Raw genomic sequence first — 23,585 nt, 5'->3', positions numbered from 1 at the left:
ACTGTATTACTGCTGTAACACATACAACATACAGCATAGAGTGTCAAATACACAGTGTTTTTTGCATCACTCTTCGTCTCTCCATACTGTCAGAGCATGCTAAGCTAATATAGCACTATCTGGCTAGGTATCCATTGTGTAGATTATCCAGCTGTGTGCATGTTTGCCACACTGACATGTTGTTGTTTCAGTGAGTGTCTCTATTTAAGTAGATTTTGGAGATGCTGCCAATGTTTCCTTTCATTCTTTCGTTTGGCTGCTCAGTGCACGGACCATCGATGCTTGCCTCTTTTCGCTACTTATGCACATATTAGTGACATCATCTGTACATCTGGATGCACAGCTGCTGGCTCTAACTGCTCTGTCGGGAGCCTTTAAAGCTCTGCAGAGGTTTACTGTAAAATCACTCTCTTTCATTTCTAATCACCTCATATCAAGACATCGGATTTCATACTGCGACTCCATGTAACACGGCAGGATTCAGCTGAAATACCTGAACTGAGGAGGGTTTGAAGTCCACAACAGTGTGACTGCCATGGAAAGGTAACACACACACACACACAGACTGTTATCAGGAGCGAATCAACACCACAAAGCTGCGGGTTGAACCGCCACCATCCACCTCACGCTTTCATCGCAAGTCTTTTATCTGTGTTGATTCACAGGTTGATAGGTCCTAATGCTTTCTCTCCTCGTCCCCGATCATCTCTTGTTCTCTCCGACTCAACACCGTATTGAATTCATGCCAAGCTTAAACATCCACAAACATGCAGCAAATAAAAGACGGACACTCTTCACGCTCAACCGCTTTAATCAGCAGCCTTTTCATTGTCATTGATTAGACTTTTTCCGTCAAAATAACCATTAGCTTAAACTTCAAGAAACAAAATCAATTCAAAGAGACTCCGTCTGCGGTTTTGCCTTTTTATGCATGCTGATGCTCTCCTGGGAAATACATCAGCCGACACACGCTCAGGTTGCTGACCTTGTTCTTCGAAGAGCAGGGATATACAGCATATGCATCCCAATGCTAACAGCAGTGGAGACAGCATATGTTAATGTAAGATCTGAGAAAGATGACAGATGTTCTGTCCACTCTTTGTCTTTAGCTTCCATCTCCACATCAGCAAAGAATTAAAATGTAAAGGTTTTCAGCGGCCTCACACCTACCCCTGTGCACACACATCCTCACAAGGCAACAACACATGTGGCCAATAATTACATCCCCCACACACCACATGCTGCTACGCTGGAAGGCCGGAATGGAACATAGGACATATGGTCCAATGTCACCTGATCATGGGACTGATACGTCCACATAAGGTGGTTAGAGGAGTAGAGTCTGGGTTATAATTAATTCTGAAAAAAACAATCGACTTTAAGGACGAAAGTATGTGGACACCCAGGCTTTATGTTCCCATTACGTATTTGTAAAGTCTGCAGTCATGTGTCGGGTGGCCTGAAGGTCAGAAACGGCAAAGCCTTCCAAAACCAAACTGGGAAAACCATGTTCGAGCTTTTATTTTGAAACAGGAAGATGTCATTTAAATCCACATTATACGGTCTAAAGCTGGTTAAATTTGGTTTGTCCTCGAAATATCAGAATACATTGATTGATCACTCATGGACAAGCAATCAATCATCACAAGTAATCAATCATCAGGTGCAGATCTAGTAGACTGGAGCATTAAGATTTAAACACAGAGCAGCTGAAGCTGCACATAGTGTCTGTTTACTTTTGGTCGCACAGTGTATGAACTAAAGGCTCTCAAATCAATTCTTGGTGCACAGATTTTAGAAAAATAAGCCAGGTTGAATTTGCCTGGGTCTGCTGTGGTCCCCCTCTGGAGACACAGATGTCTCAGCAGGACACAGGAGGAGCAGGAGTCCTGATCATGTTTCTGCTCCATGGAATTCTCTGTGATCTATGTTCTCTGGAACTAATGACAGCATTTTACTGTTAATGGATTCTCTTAGGTCCGCCTGTAATTAAGAACTACATTCACTGCATTAATTTTTGATCCCGATACCAAACACACGAAATCCTTCAGCTCCAGTTGGAACGAGAATAGATAATGAAGACAAAACGGAGAGCGACGCAGAGAGGAGGGAACAAAGATTCAAAGACGTCTAATAATGAGAAATAAGTGACAATGACGACTTCTGTCAACCAATCAGAAAAAAAGCTGACAGTTTGGTTAAGCCTGATATTATGGATTGTTTCTTTGACAGCAAATTAGCTCATGACAATAAAACAACAGGCACAAAGGGACCGTGCAGAGAGAGGATGCTCAATAATAATAAGAGCCTTCCAGCAGCTCTTTCTGTCGACCGCAGCACTTTTACAGCAGATTCAGATTAAGCCCATCAGGTTTCAGAACCTGATTCCATTAGAGTGAAAGACAGAGGAGGGGGTACCAGAGGAGGAGTCAAGGATCTTCGTCTAGATCTGCTGCACATTGTTTGTGCCTTAATGCTCTAATCCATGCCCATCCATGCACATAGAAAAACCTGCTAGGTTTAAAAACTAGACAAAACTGAAAAAAAATTCAAAATTAATAATTTTATTTTGAATTCATGTATTTATGAGTTAGCTCTGTAAGGCTTATATTCATCTGTCGCCCCTTCCTATATCTGTTTTAATATTTTATGAATAAATAGGATCAAATCGATGACGTTACAGCTTCATGCAGCTCCCCCCTCTCTCTCTCTCTCTCTGGAAATATTGATATAAAAGCAGTTATGTCTATTGTATTTTAGCACAGAGGGCTATAGGAATGTAGTGTGTTGAGCCAGTGGTCTGGACAGAAAGTGCTCCATGTCATTCTATACCAGTGGTGGAAAGTAACGAAGAACACAGTGCTGGACTGATGTGAGGTCAGACTCTGCATGGAGATGGTGTCACGCTGCCAGCCGTGTTTCTATAATGAGCCTCAGTCATGATGCCGGTGCTCTGGCTCAGTTAGCTAACTAGTTAGCTGCTGTCTGCTAACACAGGTCCATCCATTAATGTCTGATTAACATGAGTCATAACATGGAACAGGAACACTGACACAGTAAACATGCTGAATGCCTGTTTGTTATCAGCAGCCTCTCTGTTCACTTGATGCCCACAGCCTGCCTCATGACACACAGACCTGTCCATAGCGGCTTCTGGACTGAACATGTACATTAACTACGCATGGTCCATTTTCATTTAAGATGATTTCTTTGATTATTTTAACCTGTTCCGATCCTTTGGATATCAATAATATATATTCAGTGTGTGAGTACTTTTACTTTGAATACTTTAAGTACATTTAAAAGTACTTAAGACTTTTACTTAAGTAGCCTTGTTGATGTAGCACTTCTACTTTTACTTAAGTACCAAGCGTCAGTACTTCCTCCATCACTGCTCTATACAGATGGAAAACGATTCCAGCTCGAACTCTATAAGAACATCCGCTTTGCTAGTGATTGTTTGGTTTTGCTGGCTTTGCACATATTGACAGAATGTTCTAATTAAGAACACTAATTAAAAAGCCAAACTCCCACACTGCAGCTTTCTGCTTCTCTTTCTTACAAACAGCATGTTGCAGAACAGGAAGGAGTCTTCTCCTCCTCTCAGATTCTTTACATTCTTCTTTAGCAGCAGGGCCCATTTATAGCGATGGGCCCGAGCTAATTCCCATGGCACGACTTCTAGAAACGGTCTGCCTCACCACAAACGTCCCCTTTTCTAAACACGAACACGGGATATATCTTCTTGAACAAATAATCGCAGGAGACTTGACAAACAGGCCCGCTGCCTGATATAAGTGATATCTGAGCTCTCGCGTCTCTCTGCCAACAATAATAAAGGTTTCTTCGGACGGGCTGGGAACGACTCGCAGCCGAGCATTCCTGGCTGCCCCATCATCAGTCATGCTGGACACCAACGGATGAGTGGAGTGTTACAGACCAGGAAGAGATGAATTCACCTGAACGCTTATACACAATGAACTGCAGGTTTCATTATAAACTGTTTATCTGTTCATGTATCAGAGCTCCATTCGCCTGCTGTGACTTTACTCTCATGTTAGTATTTTAACACATACATCATCACGCTGTTCTGTCAGTTCCTCAGCGTTAAACACAACCTCGACTGATGGAAAGCTTACAGTAACAGCAAGGACAGGTTTAATCTGCAACTATCTGTGCAATAGATAAGTAGTTGAATCATTTTAATATTCCTGAGCTTCAGCTTCTCCAAGGGCGAATATTTTAATTATTTATTACAGCAATATGACGGACTAAACAAAACTGTGACTTGTCAGGAATTATTCTTAACCATTTACCTTATATTCACAATTTAATTAATTGAAATTAAATATATAGATAGATCAGAATCAGAATCAGAATCAGAATCAGAATCATGTTTATTGCCATGTAAGTGAAGGGGGTTCACATTACTAGGAATTTGCCTTAGTGATTGGTGCATACTACATACTAGATAATATGATCATGATCATATCATATCTCTGCCTAAATCTTTGCCTTTTTCATGTATTAAACATGTCTTGGTTTGGTGTCACGGTGACTTAGACTGCTGCAAACATACTGCGTATTCCCACTTGAATTAAAGTTCGCAGTGAGCCCCGTGAGCTTCTGCACTGCGTGACTCCACACAGACGTCCTCTGCTATAGCTCAGCCCCCTTTGTTCCCACACACAGCACTAAAAACCAGCCATAGTGGAACGGCATCGCAGAAATAACACTCACTCACTCTGGGGATGTTTTAAAAATATCAAAGGTTGAAACCCCGACTTGTTTTCAGTCGGAAGATCCATGGGATGTGGGCTTGTTTTCCATATTTGGTCTCCACTAACAGACTTTTGAAGGTGGGGGGGGGGTGTTTTTATGCATTTTTCTCATCCAACATAACCCAATGTCATTATTTTGATGCTGATGTGTTTCCATGGTAACATACTGCCATGGCTGGAGGGGGGGTTGGGTGATGGGATGGGACCATCTGAGGCCATTTAATGTACATTTTTGTGCAGGGCAGTTCATTTATGACAATTGATAGCCCTTAAATGAACATATTTCTCATTGACTTAGCAAACATTATCGCTGCTTTCACATATAATTCATATGCTAAATTTATCAACACAGAAAACAGCCTTTCCATCCAGTCCATCCAGTTGGGGGCTGCTGCCACCTGCAGCAGCCCCCAACCTATCTGCCACATCATCGCAGAGCATGCTACCGTCTTATCACTTATTCATTAAGCGATGCCACTGCAGACAATAGCTTGGAAACGCTCCAAAGATTAGAAACAGTGCGTGAGGTGAGGTGAACAAAGACACAGCCTCAGGTAGCCTCCTACAGCAGGTGCCCAACAGTCACTGTGACTTTAACTCAAAGGAGCAGCCAAGCAAGGTTTCCTTGTCAGTGCAAACACACCATCCCAGCATCCCAGACCTATCGACTGGCTCATCAGCCAGCTGCCTACAACAGCAAAGTGAAGGAGGGCGTGAGAGGAATCGATACAGGCCTGGAAAACAAGGCCGAGCCACCGTTTCTGCACCTTTACTGAGAATCTACAGGACGAGATAGGAACTGGATGACGCAGCGCTCTCCGTTCCACGTGGAGCTCACAGCTTTACAGAAGTGCCACATGATGAAAATGAGGTTTCACTTTAGCGGTGAACACAGTGACGATGGCTTTAAGATGCTCACTGAAGTGAGGACTGGTTGTCCTGCCCATGCAGAGAGACTCTGAGCTGGTGCATTATTTGGCAGGCCAGAGGAGCCCTGTGATGGTGAACGACCCTGAGGGATGTCTCAGAGATGAGAGCTTCACATATGAATATATTACACAGCATGTGCACCCCGGCTACAACAGCATCAACTGCAATGCAGACCCTCCTGACAACACCTGGCCAGTGAGACCTTGACAAAATATAAAATAAAAAAAAAAACCTCTGAAACTAGGCCAGTGGTGTCACAACAAGCTCCCTGAGATTCACTTGTTTTTAACCTACCTCATCAAAGCCGCTGTCCTCTTTCTTGAAAGCTGCGAACAGAAGAAAGGGAGACGGGATCAGACACTGACATGTTTTGAAGAAAGAAGCAAAGTAAACAGTCTAACGCTCGGCGCCGCACAGAGCGATCTGAATTCATCCTGCGCTCATTAAAGCAGCGTAAGTGGAGGCTGAGCTGAAAGGGGAGTCCTGGTGACAACTCACTTTTCTTCTGCTTTATAAGTAAAGCTAGCCTTAGCATCTCAGGCTGAAAAGCACAGATATCATTTCTGAAACTCTTAATTATGGGATGTAAGGGTGATTAATGTGTATATAGAAGACCTCTACAAGTCAGCTGTAGGCTTAATGGAGGGTGGACACGGAGAAATCAAACACTAATGGAGGGTTTTTTCTGCCAATTAGCTGTTAATTAGCTGCTCAATGTGCTAGCAGACAGAAACAAATCAATGGCCACTGACTACATTTGACATTTTGGATTTTCGACTTGCTATATTAACATTAAAAGAACATTCCACAGTCTTGAAGATGCATGTCAATGTATTGATATAAGCAAATAATGAGGAACAACGTGTGATAGATGAGGCTGCAAAAAACAGAAGACATCATTTGCAGCAGTGATTAGTCTGACCCCGTCCAATATGAGATCTGCTACCTACAAAGGAACTGATTTATTTATTTATATGAGTAGAAAACATCTGTTTAGACCCGTGCATGTGTAACATTTCATGAAATGAAACAAACTTTATGGAAATTTTTGGGGCCTCTTATAAAGAGGTGCAAGCCAAATACAGACATGATGGGCACTGAGAAGTAAAAACTAGATCCTAGAGTCTGTATGAAAAAAACATAATAATGGCATCACAACTGATTTATTGTTAGAACAGAGTGGATTTATTATTTGTTACATCTACATCCACACTGACAATCGACTGAGTTCATTGTGTTAATTTCAGTGGAAGACATTATTGCATCTGACATCAATATTCCTTCATATTTATGAGAGGGGGGGGGCAACACTGCGTACTGTTTCTGCAGCTTTGATTTCTAAATCACTCACACAGCACAAGGAGCTGGAGGAGTATTATTAATAGCTTAAATCAAGTCTTTGTGGTTATTAAATCCTCATGATGATGATGATGTTTGTGTCTAATAAGAAAGACAGGCAATACAGATGGGGGGGGGGGGTGCTACTTCCTGCTAAAAAAATGACTTATTTATGTCAGAGTGAGTGTTTGGAAGCATCGTCAGCCCAGCCACTGAGCCGTTAAAGCGCTGCCGCTTCCTCCTCTTCCTCCTCGGAGGGTCAGTACACACACATTCCCCATAGACGAGGCACTCCAGACAGCAGCAGCAGCATCACAGCTACAAATCCACACTCCATACAATGGATTAGTCTGCAGGAGGAGACAATGGAGCTTTGGCTCCTGCTCACCTGCACACAGATCATTGCTGATTGATATTAGCATATAGGCCGATATCTGATGGCTAAATACCTAATACCGACATACACTTTGCTCTTGACCCAACAGGCTAACATCCTGGTCAGCTGCTGCTGCTGGAGTAAGGCAGCCGCAGCATAGCCTGTACCTGAACCTGCATGGTTAATGGCTGCATTTACCTTGCTTTAATGAGCCCTCCGTCCTAGCCTGTCTGTTTAAAGGTCATGACAGCAGCAGGAAAGATTTTACAGAACAGAGCAGCCTCACTGCGCAAAAAGTCGAGGAGAGGCCTGGTCTCACAGCTGAAGCAGGTGCAGGCAGCTCCAGTATTTATTTATGATTTTAATATCCCTTTAAAATAAAGCTCTGGAGGTTAAAGGTTTACATTTAAACCGTTAGAACTGTTTAGTGCAAGGACACTTGATGCTACATTTAATTCCAAAGGAGTATCTGCCAAAAGCTGAAAGGAGGAGGGAGACAGTTTATCAATAACCAGCAGACTACAACCAGAGAACCACGGAATACCTCATTACTGAGCAGCTACACCTTCCACTTCATTACAGGAATTCTCCTTTTGATCTCTCAGACAAAGAGCGCGCCCTTGAAGGTGTTTTCACTGCTAAATTTAAAAATCTGAGATGTGCAGAGCGATAAATTCAAACACAACTTTAAAGCCTGTATTTGTACAATAAAACTTTGATGAGGTATATTTATAGCTCAAATATTGTTAGATAGATGCCATCTTTACTCATCCACAGAGCCACTGTCACAATCTAGTTAGGTAGAACGGGGCCCTGATGGGATCACCAACCATCAAGACAACCATCAAGAACGATGCACATATGTATATTTTTGTCACCATTTCTACTAATGAACAGTGCAGTAATTACCTCATTAACTATCCCCACTGTGTGTTATTTGGTGGTCCCGTTGAACAAAATGTGAAAATGTGTGTGTGTGTGTGTGTGTGCACAAACTTAAGAGACACTGTATTCTTAATCACACATTAAAATCTCTGAGCTGCAGCCTCACTGTTCAGCAGGCTACTGAGCAGCTGTTGGGGGTTAATTGCCTTGCTCAAGGGCACCTTATTGGGACTAGAGAGGGAGGAGACACCACTGCTAATAGACGTCAATGCATGGATTCATCCAAAATGTAAAAAATATAAGGTTAAATAAAAAAAGCTATACTTTAATATGGTTTTCCTTTATTAGAATTCATTTCTTCTTCTCCTGCTTCAGAGTTTGCTGCCATATTTGGATTACATGGACTCAGGTGCAGCAGTCAGAGCTACCCACAGTGACTCAAAACCGCTCTGTGGGTGACGTCACGTCATCCATTTTCTTCCGCAGCAGCCCTAAGCAGGGAAGCCAAGAGCTCCCTCTGCCCAAACCACCTCCTCCAGCTCATCCAGAGAGATACCAAGGCGCTCCCAGGATCAGCTACGGGTTATAATAATCCTTCCATCATGTTCTGGATCTGCCCCAGGGCCCTCCTCGCAGTTAGACATGCCTCACCAGGGAGGGACCCAGAGGGCATCCTAAGCAGCTGCCCAAACCACCCTTAACTGGCTCCGCTTGACATGGAGGATGAGCATCTCCGTTTCAAGCGCTTCCTGGATGATCAAGCTCCCTAACCCCATCTCTGAGGCTGAGTCAGGCTCCCCTGTGGTGGAACCCATTAACTCAGAAGTGATAGGTGAGGGTAGGGGTGTAGACTGACTGGTGAATTGAGAGCCCTTTTCCTTTTAGCGCAGCCCTCTCTTCACTGGAGCAGAGACGGCATCAATGTGGACGTCGCACCAATCTGCCTGTTGATTTCACACCGTTCTTCTCCAATTCGTTCAAACAAGAACCAGAGATACTTGAAAGCAGTAACTCATCCCCAAACTGGTATGGAGAGTGCACCCTTTCTGTCCTCAGATTTGGAGGTGCTGATACACATAGGAAGGTCTTGGCTCACTGAAGCCAGAAGGACCACATCATGCACGAAAAGCAGGAAGGGCTTCCTGGATTACAGCATTGATGAAGGAGCACCCCATGAGCTTTATGGTGAAGACTTAACCCGCCCTGTCATTCTGACACTTCACAAGTGACGGCTCTTTAGAGGATCAAAGCTTAGTTCTCAGTTCAGAAAACACCTGAGAACCCTGAATCTATTTACCAGGCTTGAAGCTGCTTAAGTAAAAAGATCCAGGATACATTATGCTGCGCGCTGCCATCATTTGACATGTGACACCGCCCCGTCCACCGGGACCCAACAAGGGCATAAACAATACCGCTGGCTCTTAAACGTGCTTTATTAAAGCATCCGTGCGGCAGAGCGAGAGCCGATCAATGCTCAGATGTGTTGATTTAGATGGGAGGAAAGATGGCCAATAGGCTGCAGCATTCTATCCATTCTCCACATACACGCACACACAGTCTAACCCTGTAAAGGTCTGTGTGTGTGTGTGAGAGAGAGAGAAAAGACTAAGAGAAAAATGGGAAATGATGGGTGCACCCTTTGCACCCACAGATGGAGGTGAGTGTGAAGAGGTGCTGACTTCTGTGAGTCACACACTGAGGTTACTCCACCAGAATCATGAGAAGACACACACTGGTGTAAGATCTCAGGGTCAGTAACGTTACCGCTAAGTTTATTGGGAGACCTACAGTATCATTCAGACACAGAAATAATTATAATAATTTATATATTATACTAAGATGTTTCTTCAGTAGGTGAATGCAAGCCTCGGTGTGGATGCCTGCAGTGCAAACACTCACTGCAGGGCACCAGCTGTGCATGCACACAAACACAAAAACACAAAAAACAACTGCTGCCCTCATCTGTACAGTTTGTATTGAAGGTCTACAAACCATAGGTTGAACATAAAGACGGACAATTAGGCTGCAGTTTAGATCTAGCCAACAGTTGGGTCCATGTCCAACTTACAAACATGGAGGAGGTGGAGTTTGACCTGTACTGCAGCCAGCCACCAGGGGGCAATGGAGATGTTTTGGCCTCATCTTTGGGTAGCTGCCGTGTCGTCCATGTTTATATTACATAAGCAAATGTGCCAGGAAACTGATTTATTTTGTCAATTGTATGTCAATTAGGGATGCACTAATCCAATATTAATATCAGATGTTGATCTTGACAATGACTAAATAGCTTGATCAGGTATCAGAGAACAGAGCTGATCCATTCACCTCGATTCAATATTTGCAGTGTGCGCTACATGGTGTGTCAGGAGACTCTACTCACAACAAACACACAGAGCAACAACATGGAGCCAGCTAAAGATGTATGGAGGTGTTTCACACTTCAACAGGCACTGAGACTATCTGCAAAGGAAGTGGTATGAAATCTGTTTCAAAGTCAAACCTGTGCATCCCTTGTCCATGTAGACTGTAAAGTCCTATACAGAGCACAAACTCAAACAGTATCAGTTTACCCCTCCTTCTACTTTGGTGCAGGAGTGCAATCTGTGTTCTCCAGAGAGAAGACAGAGGTGGAAGTCACCGCTCTGACGGCCGCCTTCATCTAAAATATGCTCCGTATCATCTACGGATGGATTATGACTCAATGGAACCAGACTTTACATCATCCTGTCATCATGCTGCCTACATGTGCAGGTGGAATGCTATTTGTAGTTGTTTGCGTCTCTTTGTGGGTGTCTGCATCTGTTGGTCAGAGTCCCCGATGTCTTCGGAGTCTTTTTGAATCTGTTGTTGAATGGACTTTATATCTGATAAATGATAAAAGTCACTTTAAAGGGGCCCCTGGGCTCCTGAGCCTGTACATGGTGGGCTCCTTCATCTCATTACTTCAAATTAGAGGTACCAATATCATGCTGCAAACCCCATTTCCTCCTGTCCTCTCCTTCCTGTTCATCTGCTCAAACAATTCACTTAAAACATCCGTGAATATATTCAGTTGGTCTGAAGCAATGTTTTATACGTAACAAAAATACAATCTCCATACCCCCCCCCCCCCCCCCCCCCCCAGATCAGAATCAGCCAAAATATTCTGTACAAAAACACACATGTTCACATTGACTATAAACTATCTATAGTGTAAACGGACAGATGATGGTAATTCTGCCCTGCATTAAAAAAATAATGCTCGGTGTAAACCAACACCATATGTATCGATGCTAGTTTCAATGCAAGTTTTTTTTTGGTGAATTCAGGGTTAATTTTTGTGATAGTTTTGGGTCGTTCTTCCTTTTTTTGTTTTTAGTCATATTTAAAAATATTAACCTTGACACATGTCACAGCTTGAATCAGGAAATGATGTCCAGGTCCACAGCTGTGTGTAAACGTGAAGATAAACCCAGTGCTGGTCGGACAAAATGACAAAATGACAGAAATCAGAGTTCTGTGGAACATTTAATATCATCCGCTCATATATAGACTAAAGCTACACTCACAAATCAGACAAAGATAAATTCATATCTCATCTTTTGTCTTGGCTCCATGTCAGCGTCTTCATGAGAGCACAGTTCAAAGCTGCATAAAATGAAGAGCTGCTCGTCAAACACACAGTAAACTGTGACTGTGTGTTTTTGAATAACATGAGAAATGGCAACAATTGGCCACATTTTACTTTACAATGAAAAATCATCACAAGTTCAGTTTAAAATGATGTCTTCAAAAGTCATGCCAACAATCCACAGTGCACTCCTCACAGTGAGGACGCTGCAGTGGACAGATGCCTTCAAATGATAAATATATCTAAAATATATATAAAATAGCTGCAAAATGATGTCTTCATTTTCACAGTTTATTCCTATCACAGGGTTCAAATGCTTGGATTCTGGCTGAGGTCAGGCACATCTTGAGCCACAGATTCAAACAACGATGGTGTCAGTAAACCCACGGGGATGACAGAAGACTGGGACCACAACTGGCCAACAAACCCAAACCAAACAAAGACCAACTTCAGCCTCCAAAAGGAGTCGGTTCTCCATGGCTGCTAACCCCAAACTGTGACCAGACATCCCCTCGGTAAGGAGCAGCACACCGAGCTGCTGCTGCTGCTGCTGGAGACATTTCACAACTCTCACTTCGCACAAAGGATTGGGCCAGAACAGGGAGACGGCGTCCCGTTACTCACCAATACTCCTGAAACTCTCCGACAAAGTTCTCCTCAACTTTTTCATTTTGCCGATTTTCTCCGCGGGTTGGGAGGCTGGCATCAGGTCGCACATTCTTCTTCTTCTTCCACTGACTTTTCCAGCGGAGCGGCTGTGTGCTGAGAAGCGGGGGGTGGTGGAGGAAGGAGGACCGGTGTTCGCTCAGCCCTGCGGGGCTTCTTCAGCCCAGCTGCAGCGCGCTGGGAAACACAGGAAACGGAGCCTCAGCTGCTCTCACTCCTCTCATCAACTGCTTTAGGAAAAAAAAAACGTTTTACTGAAATTTCCTCAAGAATGCAACTACATCTCCAAAAAGGCTGAAAAAGTGACGCATCCAAAGGTGCGCAACGCGCTGCGCTTCGCTGCTGCGTCTTTTTACGCACAGATCCTCTACAAACATGAGCTTCTTTTCTTTTTTCCTCAGCGTCCCAGTTGCTCCCTGCTCCACCGCAATGTAGATGTCATTTTTGGGATTCTCTCTCTGGTTTCGACCCCTCAGACCCCGCCCTGGATGCGGGGATTGGAGGACAGCCGGGGGAGCACCGGGCTTCTATTGGTCCCGGAGACTGACCGTCAAAGCGCCTGGCGCCGCCCTGCAATGTGTTGCAGGAGGAGGAATATTTTCACGGGGAACCGGATTATTCACGGCGCTCCTGGTCGAGGCTGATACCTCTCTCTCTCTCTTTTGCTAGACCCAGGTCGAGATGCGACCCCTCCTCCATCAGCACATATTCACCTTGGAAAAACACAACTGATCATTATAAACATCAGATATAAAATTATTTTTTTAATGGAGGCTAAAATTAAAATGAGAATTTCTATGAAGTTTGGTGTTTGGAGGCATTTGGTTAAACATGTATCAATATTAATAATGAGCATTGATCACTTACTGTGACGCCTCAGGAGAAGTTTGGGTTTTCAGTATTACACCTGTGTGAAGAAGCAGCTCGATCCTCTGCTGAACTGAAAACTGAAGCTGCAGCATACAATATCTTATCACTTACATTAGATTACAGCCTAGAATAGCATTAAAGAGAGCTGTGGGATTAAAGCTATCAGAGCTATATCCACACTCTGCATCAATAATCTAAATCCTGCAGCGCTGAGCCTCTCCGCCTCTGTCATACATGCAGGCTGGCACCTCCAATTTGATCATGTCTGTGCTGCAGTCACCACAGCAGCAGCCGCATGAGCAGCTCAGAGAAGAAGAGTGGAGCGGAGCAGAAGAGCAGCAGCAGTGCTGGTGGTGCTGTGTGCACCATAACATGTCTCATGTGTTTGGATGTGGCTCAGGAATGCAGAGGGCTGAGATGTTTTCATACGGCCGCCTAATTACTTTGACTGGGGCTCAGGGATAATGGAGATGAATGTGCAGCTTCATTAGCTTGAACTGGTCTTTCATTATGATGCGTTTGTTAACGAGGCACACACACACACACACACACACACTGTGCGGTACACCACAGAGGGGGGAGATTTGCAGCACTTTCTGCGACTTATGTGCATCTAACTCCAAAAAAAGAAGAAAATCTCAAGTCTCACACATGATAGCATAATTTCAATAAAACTGAGCCAGGCAGCAGGTGGAGGTCAGTACCTCTACTGTGACCTGGCAGCCCCATCACACCCCAAGTGGAAGAAGTCACATATTTTAGAATCATTTGTTCTGTGTGACACAGAAGCAGCAGGCACGAATCTTAAACCAACGCATTTCAGTGTCTGCAACAGTGAAAACTGATGTATCAGTTTATCACAGCCAGCACAACACTACAACATTATGCTGTTCAAAATGGAAGGGATAGACGTCAAGAACCTCACACACATAAAGCAATGACTTTTGATATTTCAGAATGTAAACTGGCTGATTCATGTTGATGTGCACAGAAAACTGATTACATGACTATTTCATAGAACAGGATGAGACAGTGTTGGACCTGGAGGACGCCACGTTTGTTGTTATACTGCACAGCATCTAGAGGGGCACAAAGTCTGGATTCGGGAGCCAGATCATGAAATCCTATGTGGGCGTTTTGTGCAGCTTGGTCTTAATGAGAAGACTCATGTTGAGTCCATCACAGCAGATCAGTCCAGACTGAGTCCTGTTCCGATGATCTTTTGTGGATCTGGGTGAACCTCTTTGTGTTTTCAGCCATTCGGCATGGAGCTGTGACATTAGCTGGGTCTCCATCTACCTTTTCTCAGGCACGTTTTAATGTATGACATCAGAAAAGTGAGATGGAAACAGCAGAATTTGCAGAAACATTTTCAGCCTAGCTTGAAGCGGTGTTTGGTTGATGCAGAAAATTCGATATTCAAACACATGAAGTGAAAAAGTTCTGATGTGGCGAACATTAATCTCCCTTATTAGAAGCAGAAGAAGAAGACTGACCTCACGTGACGGCTGTTTCCACTGACAGCATCGTCCCAGTTTCCCATTACATGTGTAATATGGACAGAAAACGTGATTCTAGTTTATAACCTGTACTTTCATCACAGCCATGTTATGGTATGCTATGGTAGTGGTGCTAAGTGAAAGTGACTAGTGAAAGTCAGACATTTGTCTTTGCCGAGACATCCCTGATGCACTTAGACAGTTGTCCTGAAGGACAAAAAGGAAGAAGTTTCAGACCCATGAAAGGTTCCATTCACACTAAAACTCACTTCAGATTTTTCCGACCATCTTGTTCAGTCATTTTATGTGCCCATAAATCATATATCTACCTCAAGTGAGACTCAAGTCTGATTCAAAAATCAGATTTATCATCATTTTGTGTCCACACAGACCTCAAGATCAGATATGAACCACTTTAACCTGGTAGTCTGAACGTAGCTTAAGGAGTGAAATAGAAAGCCTGTGCTGTTTAACCCTTCACTGAGAGCGTTTATCATGTTATGGTTACAGCTGATGCTGTAGTTCTGTATCGTTTGCTACAAGAAGAAATACAGCTTCTGTTTTCTGGAAGGCAAAGAGACTGATTCTGATGGACTACCTGAAACAAAAGGTCACACAACTATGCTGATCTCCTGAGACAGCAGTGGGAAAATTGGGATTGGGAGGGAAACTGACAAGAGGTCACATGATAATCTCGACTTCAGCAGCAACAGCAATCAGCCAGGTTTCAAACAACGTGCTCTGAAGGTCAAAGACACACAACTCTGTGCAAGATCTATATGCACACATTGCTCCATGACAGCAGGATTTAATGTGTTAATGTAGGAGAGGAAGGGTGTGGAGAAGCAGATTTGCTTCAATGTCTATCATTTTTATATAATCTTCAATAATCTGTAATTCCGGGAGCATATAATTAGCACAGAGATTATATTTTTGTTAGAGTCATGGGAATATAAGGCTTAAGATGACACCACTATTAGAAATGTAAGCACTGAGGTAACTGTGCACACTGGAGGCACCAGATGGCAGTGAAGTTAACTGACCATGGAAGCCTTCAGGTAACATGAGCAGAGGAAGCTGCTGTGGTACAGTAACTATCCCCCAGAGAGCGTTTGTAGACATCTGAGAAATCAATGAGACGAGCGACTTCATCATCTCTGTGTTCTCTGTATTTTGGCAGCGTTCTTCATGCCAGCTAGTTCAGAATGGTTTTAAATCCCTGCTGTTTCATGTACAACGTTTTCCCTGTGTCGTCATATGAGTCTTCTTCTTGTCGGTTGAAGTCGACTTAATCTTCAGAATCCAGGCCAAACACTATTGTTCCTTAAAAGACAGAAACAGTGAGAACGGTCCTTGAATGCATCATGTGAGACAATGTATGTAACAATGTATGTTTCAAATATGTGGAAGTCCTCCAGAGCAGCTGCTTTACTCGTTCTCGAACTTGCTGTACGGGTGGTCCGAGTCGCCGATCAGACCTGCGCACAAGGACACAAAGTGAAGACACAGCAGTCAGCAGTGGGTCAAGTTCTGCTGAGTTCTGCTACGTTTTTCAGTCGATCCCAAAGTGTGTGATCATCACATGTAGAACACATTAGTTCAATGACACACATCTTATAAAATCAACTGGAAAACCCATCAAGGATCATTCTGGTCAAATCTGATGCTCAGCGCTTGTTGGAAAATGGTGGCATCTTTCCAGTCGGTCTTGTCGACTACATCTTCAGTCACTGTTTCCATAATTCTTAGGCAGCCTCTCTGTTAAGCCTGTGTCTGAATATTAGCTTCAGACTCCTTTACCATTTTCCACTGTGGAATAAATGTGGGAGGCAACATACTCTGCATCATCCAGAACAGGAGAGCCTTTGTTTGATAAATCAAACGCAACATCGCCTGCTTACCTGCAAACAAGTGTTCTAGATGAACTGCTGACCTGATGACAACCTGTGTCATCACCTCATCTCATCTAGATGTTGAACTTTAACAATATAATTTCAAACTTGCTGTTGATCTGTTCCTGTTCACAGACGAGCCTTAGTCTCAGTGACCTGTACAATCCCTCTTACAGTCATAGGGGAACTTACGTTTGACACTAGCATATGATCAATGATGCTTAATTTGATTTAAGCAGACAGGAGTAGTGTAACCTGTGTGTGACCTGAATCACCTTGCATGGGGACAAAGCATGTACCTCTGAATAATGCATTGCTGGCACCGAGTAATGAAATGAAAGTCAATGACAGTGGAGAAGCTGAAGCCGACTCAACGTGCTGAGACAACAGCACTGTGTTAGACCAAGGGTTAAAAATCAGTGCATCACAGTCTCTCAGTACAGAAGATGAGTGACGTCTGCATGTTGCTACGATGAAGAGGGAACTGTATACGTACCATACTTCCTGCGGATCTCATCGTGCCGCGCCTTTCTATCCACCTTCCTGTAAAGAAGAAGAAAAATATGTAAAACATGTAGTTTATCTAAAACAAGGCTGAAAACGTGTTTATTTCTGAAGGTGGGCATTTAAATATGGAGGTCTATGGGGATCGACCATTAGCTGTATATGACAGCTCCCTATAAGTGAAGCCAGAACATCTGGATTTCCCCCTGGTGGCTGGCTGGAGTATAAACTCCACCTCCTCCATGTTAGTGTATAGGACACAGAGCCAAGCTAAAAGTACTCTTTACATAAACTGTTCCCAGAGATGGTTTATGGCTTGTTGGCTTTGTTAACTAGTTATTGTTTGTTAACCCTGGAGGCAGTAACCAGTGCAGCAGCCAGTGGAGCAGCCAGGCCACAGAAAAAAGTTTAGAGGGGTGTGACTCCTTTCCAACATAGCAAGTGTGATACTTTGGCAGTCGTGGAGCTGTTTCGTCCATCTTTATGTGCAGTCAATGGGATTAAGCTGCTTTCTGAGCCGCAGAGGAAACTGCAGTTTTTGACACTTCCGCGTGGCCTGCCTGCATTTCTCACCCCTGGAGGTTGCTAAGATATCATAAAACTCTCCTTCCCTGAATGGCTCAGGTACAGGAAACTAGATCTCACACTGATGAAAATGGGAAATTGGAATATAAATGAAAGATTACTGTGAATGGACCAGGGAGGGGGCTGCATCTGCAAGTGCAAATTAAAACTTAAATAACCTGTCACACACACACAGCGAGCTGCATTAAAAGCAGGTTTCATGCACACTGTCCATCTGCTGCTTCTGCTTTTTTCACTTAAAACTTAAAAAATATACAAGTGCAAGAACCGTCCCATGGTGCACTGCTACACTGACCAGGATTACAACATCATCAGATGATATATAGCCTCATATACAGCCATCAATACCATATTGATATACTTTATTACACAGCTCTTTGGTCCATTTATTTACAGTATCATTTTCACAAAACATCAATATAAGTCACAGCAGTATAACGAATGTTTATCCATCTCCACCCAAGTAAGAAACGGCAAGTCACGGAGTGTGATACCACATTTTAGCTGGCAGTGAATCACACAGAGCACCAGGCCTGCCGTCAGCCCCTGGCTCAGCCTTTCAATGGGCTAACAAAGGCCTGGGAGGAGGTTTTATGCTCCGGACCTCCAGAGGCATCACTTCACTTCATCTCAACACAAACAGCCGGTGTAAATCAGTTGCTGTTTTATTGCTAGAGTGATCTGTGAGCAATCAGGCTCTGTAAGCTCTGCCTGCCATCTGCCCTCCCTCCGCCTCACTGGTGGCCTGTGCGCACCTAATTGACTGACAGGTTCACGCACCCCCGACATAAATAAGACTGCATTCAACAAGTTGGAAACCAAGAAGAACTCAAGCAAAGGATGGAGTTCAGATCTAAAGACAAGTGGCTGGAGGTCTGATTGTTCCTCAAAAACCAATAGCCAAAAACCAATTATATTGATTCAATTTGAAAAAAAAAAAACTTCCTCAAGACGAGGAGTCAAGTCTTCTGATGGACAGAGACCGTGACCTTCAGCCATCAATTCCTAATTAGTTTATCTGTGAGTTGACGTAACATTTTGAGGAAACTTCCTCGTGGCAACACTAAGATATCGATCGTATTCACCAGACTGAGACAGCTGTGAGGTCACCGGAGACCTTTGACCAATAAAATCCAATCAGTTTATCCCCAAATCCATGAGGAGAACATTTGGAGCAGACAAATTCTTCAGATGATAAGGTTACAAGAACTGGACAGAGACAACCAGGACATACAAGAGGCAAAAAAATGTGTCAGTGTTAAGTTTTAAGGAAAACATGGATTATTATGGGATTTGTTGTTCATGTCATGTGCTGTAATTTAGTCACGATTTCAGCTGTGTTATCATCACTGTGCTGGAGGTATTGCACAGGTCATGATCGTGATAAAAACATTTTTAAAAGCAGCGTTCTGATGCTGGTAGCGCTCTGATGATTGAAGTTAGCAAGATTTATTCAGACAGGCATCTGACACGCTGAGAAAGAGACGGACTGATGCTCATCTGAACACGTCAGTCAAACACTTCAGTGAAGAAAACCCTTGACTGATCTGAAGTTCACTGTGAAGGTAGCAGGTAAGGCTAAATTTAACTCGCAAGATGGATGTGCACCACGTCGGCTAAGAACAACAAGCACTTGATATTCTGGATAATGATATTTTCAATGGAATATAACCTGGCAACATTTTCACTTTTCCCATGATATTCCCGATTTTTTTTTCATCCACAAGGAAAAAAGAAGGCAACCGGAAATAAGTTTGGATATTACAAGACACATTTTCAGGAATACAGGAATAGCTAACGTGTGAATTCTGTGTTGGTTTTAAGTGTGTTACAATAACAACATGAAAGAAGAATCAGTCAAAATCACACATGGAGGCTGCTGATGATCCTCCCAGGCAGCCTGGGCTTGGACGATAGAGGCTCTGTGCTCTCAGGAGGCCAAGCAGCAGCGTCTAGCTGCAGTAGTCTCCACCATGATGGGCCCAATCTATTCTGAATGTCCTGTTCACAACATGAACCGCATCTATATGTAGGTCACTGCACTAACTCCAACTTCAGAGATCTGATCTTGCTCTCTGCAGGAAACCCTGACTCCACTAAGCAGCACGTGAGAGAAAGGCTCATAGAGGTTAGATAATTCAATGTGCAGGCTCTTTCTCAAACGCACAGAGAGAGAGAGAGAGACAGAGCCAGGCCTCTGATGTTCCCGGCACAGCAAGTGATGATGATGAAGTACAGTTTCTGAGTCTTTCTGCACGACTGCCCCGCTTACCCACACAGCACCCGGCTATCCTCAGAGGACGAGGCAGAAACTAAGCAGGGAATGAAGAGGGAGGCTTCTAGGTCTGCTACAACACAGGCTGCTGTGTGATTCAGTGCCTAACATACTGTTTCGCTGACAGTTGACAATACTCCACAGGATGTAGCCCACTCTATTTATGACTGCATTACCAAAGAGCAGCTGCGCAGCCTTGACAATCCAATTTGTGTTTTGGGATGCAAGTAGAGGGACACTGAGCTCCTCCTCCTCCTCCTGGGACATGGACTTGCACACATACCAGTTGCTTGATTCCCAAACATACAACAGACCCTTTTGTTGAGGGGGACAGACTCTGCTGTCTGTAGGACATTTCAAGCAGGTCTTACTGAGCGGCAGCAACAGTAAACTAGTTGAAAGAACAGGGTTACAGGAGCTTTTTCTATTTTGTAACCTTGAACACATAACTTAAAAACACGACAGCAAATATGATGCTGTCATCTAATTCCTGTTTGATACTTCTTGTCAAACATTCTTTATCAGTAAAATTATTATATGATTCATATTCTTATTTTGACATCTCCCATGGAGGCTGTTTTTGTCAGATGCATTACAAAGCTTTATGGAGGGAGAGAGAGATGAAACAAAGCTCCCAAGCTGATGCTGAACAAGGCATGCTGCAGCTTTCTCTCCATTTCATCCCTCCATCTAGACTAAAACTTTTTAAAATGGCCTCTGGATATGTAAAATCTGCCAGCTTGGCATTGTGGTGCGTCCGGGGAAAACCCAGCTTTGCAGAAACATCGTCATTATATCTGTGACAAAACAGGCCCAGGTGGAGACTTTATCATTTTAATGGCCAAAACTAGTTGAAAGACAGGATGCGGGGCCATGTCGTGCACTATAAACTCTACAGCCAGCTGTAATGGACACATTAGGTGTGTTTTGTCTGCCGGCCCAGTGTGTTTCCGCTGCTATAGCTTTCACAGGAGTTCTTTCAGAAATCCTATCAGCTGGGAGATGGAAAGGAGAGGTGATCATTTAAGGTCCATCCATCTTTATTTACAGTCTAGGGTCTGTAGCTGGAGGATTTTTATAAACCACATGGACAACCCAATGAAAACGTACTAGATTTTTGCTGCAAGTGGCGCCATGAAAATATGCCCGATTACACATGGGACCAACATGTATGATATCAGTATCATAACACATTCTTAATCTTAATATCACATATTATAATGTATAAATATCCATCCAATGTTATTAAATTGAATCCAGTGATATGTCTTTGCCACGTCTTGACTTTGAACCTTGTCGGTCTGTCTTGGCCCAGAGGGGAGGAGCACTACATTTGAATACCAAAGATAAGCTTCACAGAAACAATCAGCCATCCAAAGCCGTTATTTGAATAAACACAGTTCTGATCCATTACTGACTTCTCCACACTGTGTGTACTGAGGCCTGGAGTGAACTTCTTACCGTTCTTCAGCGCGCTGTTTGATCTCCTCTCTCCTCCTGGCAAATCTCTCCTCATCTCTGTCAGGCCTTCAGATGTAAAAAGACACGAACAGAGGATCAGAGTCACAACTGTTTAAAGAACAACAACTCATCTGGATGTGACAAATTACATTCATCTAAAATAAAGTGCCACTTTAGCTTCAGGGTCACTGTTTTTAAAAAGCTTTACAGTGATTCAAATCCTGCTGGAGTTTTTAATATCATCTCCCGTAATTCCTGAACTTCATGGATGCTGAACGATGAAAAGGTGAGAAAAAAAGATTATCTGCAGTCATTTGTTGAATGCGTGTGTGACAGTGTGTGTGGTTGTAGTTGTAGGCATGCTCTTTGTCCCCATTTTTTCAGTCAGATGATAGACATGAAAGAAACTCCTACACCCACAGCAGTGTCAGTGAGTGACAGGTCAGCCTGCAGTTGATTGACTGACATGACATTTTCATTTCACTCCAGCACAATGAATAAGATTACCACACACACACAGCTCAAACGGTGCCGTCACATGAACAGCAGTCAGAGGCTGGATCCAGTCTGGATTCTGGGCTGCTGCAGAGGCACTCGGCACAACCCTCCCTAAACGGGTCAATGGTTCAGGCCTCCCATTCTCATAAAGAAACATATTTTGGATGTTTTAGAGTTTTCTTGTAGTTCTTGTAGGCTCAAGTTGTGACAGTGGGCTTAGAGATGACCGACATTCTGACTACAGTTGTCGAAACTCTCAGTAGTTAAAACACCTTCAAAGGTTGTCATTCACATTACCTTGATGAGCGGCTCCTGCAGCAGCAGCAGCAGACAGTGATGCTGAGAAGGATTGTTCCTCCCAACACAGCCAGAGTAATGATCATATTCCTGCAGTAAAGAAGTCAGGTCTCCCTTTATATGAAGCTCACATAAATATGTTGCAATGGCACCACCTGCTGCCTCAGCTGCATCACTGCAGGTCACTACTTTGTAACACCAAAGTGAAACCATTCACTTCCATTTCAGAGAAAAACATAACTCTGACATCAAACAGGGCTTAATCAGTCAGGGACTCTGACAATTCAAAGCTGGAAAGCACCAGAAGCAGCTGCCTTGCTCCATCTATGGCCTGGCTGTTTAACCCTCTGGGGCCCAAATCCATAGGTGGGTTTTGTATTTTCCGATGCCAAACACTGTAGGCAATAGAAACATCCAATAAAATATAAAATTATGGGTTCTTCAACCAGAAAGGCATGAATCATCAATTCTTGCCTCCTGTGGAGGTTATTCACTGACCTTTGGTGCAGCAATGTCTCACTTCTTGAAAGATGTTACTACTTTGGTACGGAAGCATTCAGAATACTGCAAGAATGAGAATGGGGGGGGGGCACTTTGGATGCAACCCTCAACATGAAGTGAGACTAACAAGTTCTGGCTGACTACTCTCAGACAATCTGGTATCTCACGTAAACTGAGTGTTTGTCAAGCAGAACCTCCCACCTCTGCACATATCCTGAAACACTGCTTTCATTTAGCAAAGGTCGTTCATTCCATCCCTACCTGTAGAAATTACAGTAAGAAACTGTTGAATAGCAACAGTCAAGAGGCAAAATAGCATATTACTGTAGGAAATACAGTGAATCACTGTAAATCAAGAAACATTTTTTTCACTTTACTTTTTACAGTCACAATATGTAGAAAACAGAATTTTTCTGTGAAAATAAAAAAATGGACAAATTCACAGGAAAATAAACAAAAAGCAATAATCACCCTAAAATTAACGGAATTATTTTGCAAAAAAAATAAAGATTTTGCTGACATTTACAGTATAAACTGTTTCTTTTTCTTGCAGAATACGTTGAAATAATATTTGCTGTAGAAGCCCTGTCCAATGAGCCTATACATGTCCGAATGCA

The 23,585-nt window shown here is 43.3% G+C and overlaps 2 protein-coding genes across 2 annotated transcripts in view; both read right to left on the bottom strand.

Annotated features, from left to right (window-relative positions):
• cdk14 (cyclin dependent kinase 14) overlaps positions 1 to 12,999 on the bottom strand; it is a 140,188-nt gene extending 127,189 nt beyond the window's left edge. The window contains exons 1-2 of the mRNA XM_028425956.1: positions 12,545 to 12,999; positions 6,006 to 6,037 (exon numbers count right to left, since the gene is read on the bottom strand). Coding sequence (XP_028281757.1) covers positions 6,006 to 6,037; positions 12,545 to 12,638 — 126 coding nt within the window. The 5' untranslated portion in view covers positions 12,639 to 12,999. The remainder of the gene's footprint in view (positions 1 to 6,005; positions 6,038 to 12,544) is intronic.
• Positions 13,000 to 15,800: 2,801 nt separating this feature from the next.
• On the bottom strand, positions 15,801 to 22,713 carry LOC114448972 (pituitary tumor-transforming gene 1 protein-interacting protein-like). The gene is made up of 4 exons (XM_028426257.1): positions 22,468 to 22,713; positions 21,673 to 21,738; positions 17,344 to 17,390; positions 15,801 to 16,433 (listed from the first exon to the last, which is right to left on the bottom strand). The coding sequence occupies exons 1-4, from the start codon at positions 22,551 to 22,553 to the stop codon at positions 16,384 to 16,386; spliced, it is 249 nt and encodes an 82-aa protein (XP_028282058.1). The 5' UTR covers positions 22,554 to 22,713; the 3' UTR covers positions 15,801 to 16,383.
• Between the last annotated feature and the right edge of the window lie 872 nt (positions 22,714 to 23,585).

This window comes from Parambassis ranga, chromosome 16, assembly GCF_900634625.1.
Source record: "Parambassis ranga chromosome 16, fParRan2.1, whole genome shotgun sequence".
Taxonomy (NCBI): Eukaryota; Metazoa; Chordata; class Actinopteri; family Ambassidae; genus Parambassis; species Parambassis ranga.
The sequence above is the reverse complement of the archived record's forward strand: the minus strand, read 5'-3'. Positions and strand labels throughout refer to the sequence as shown.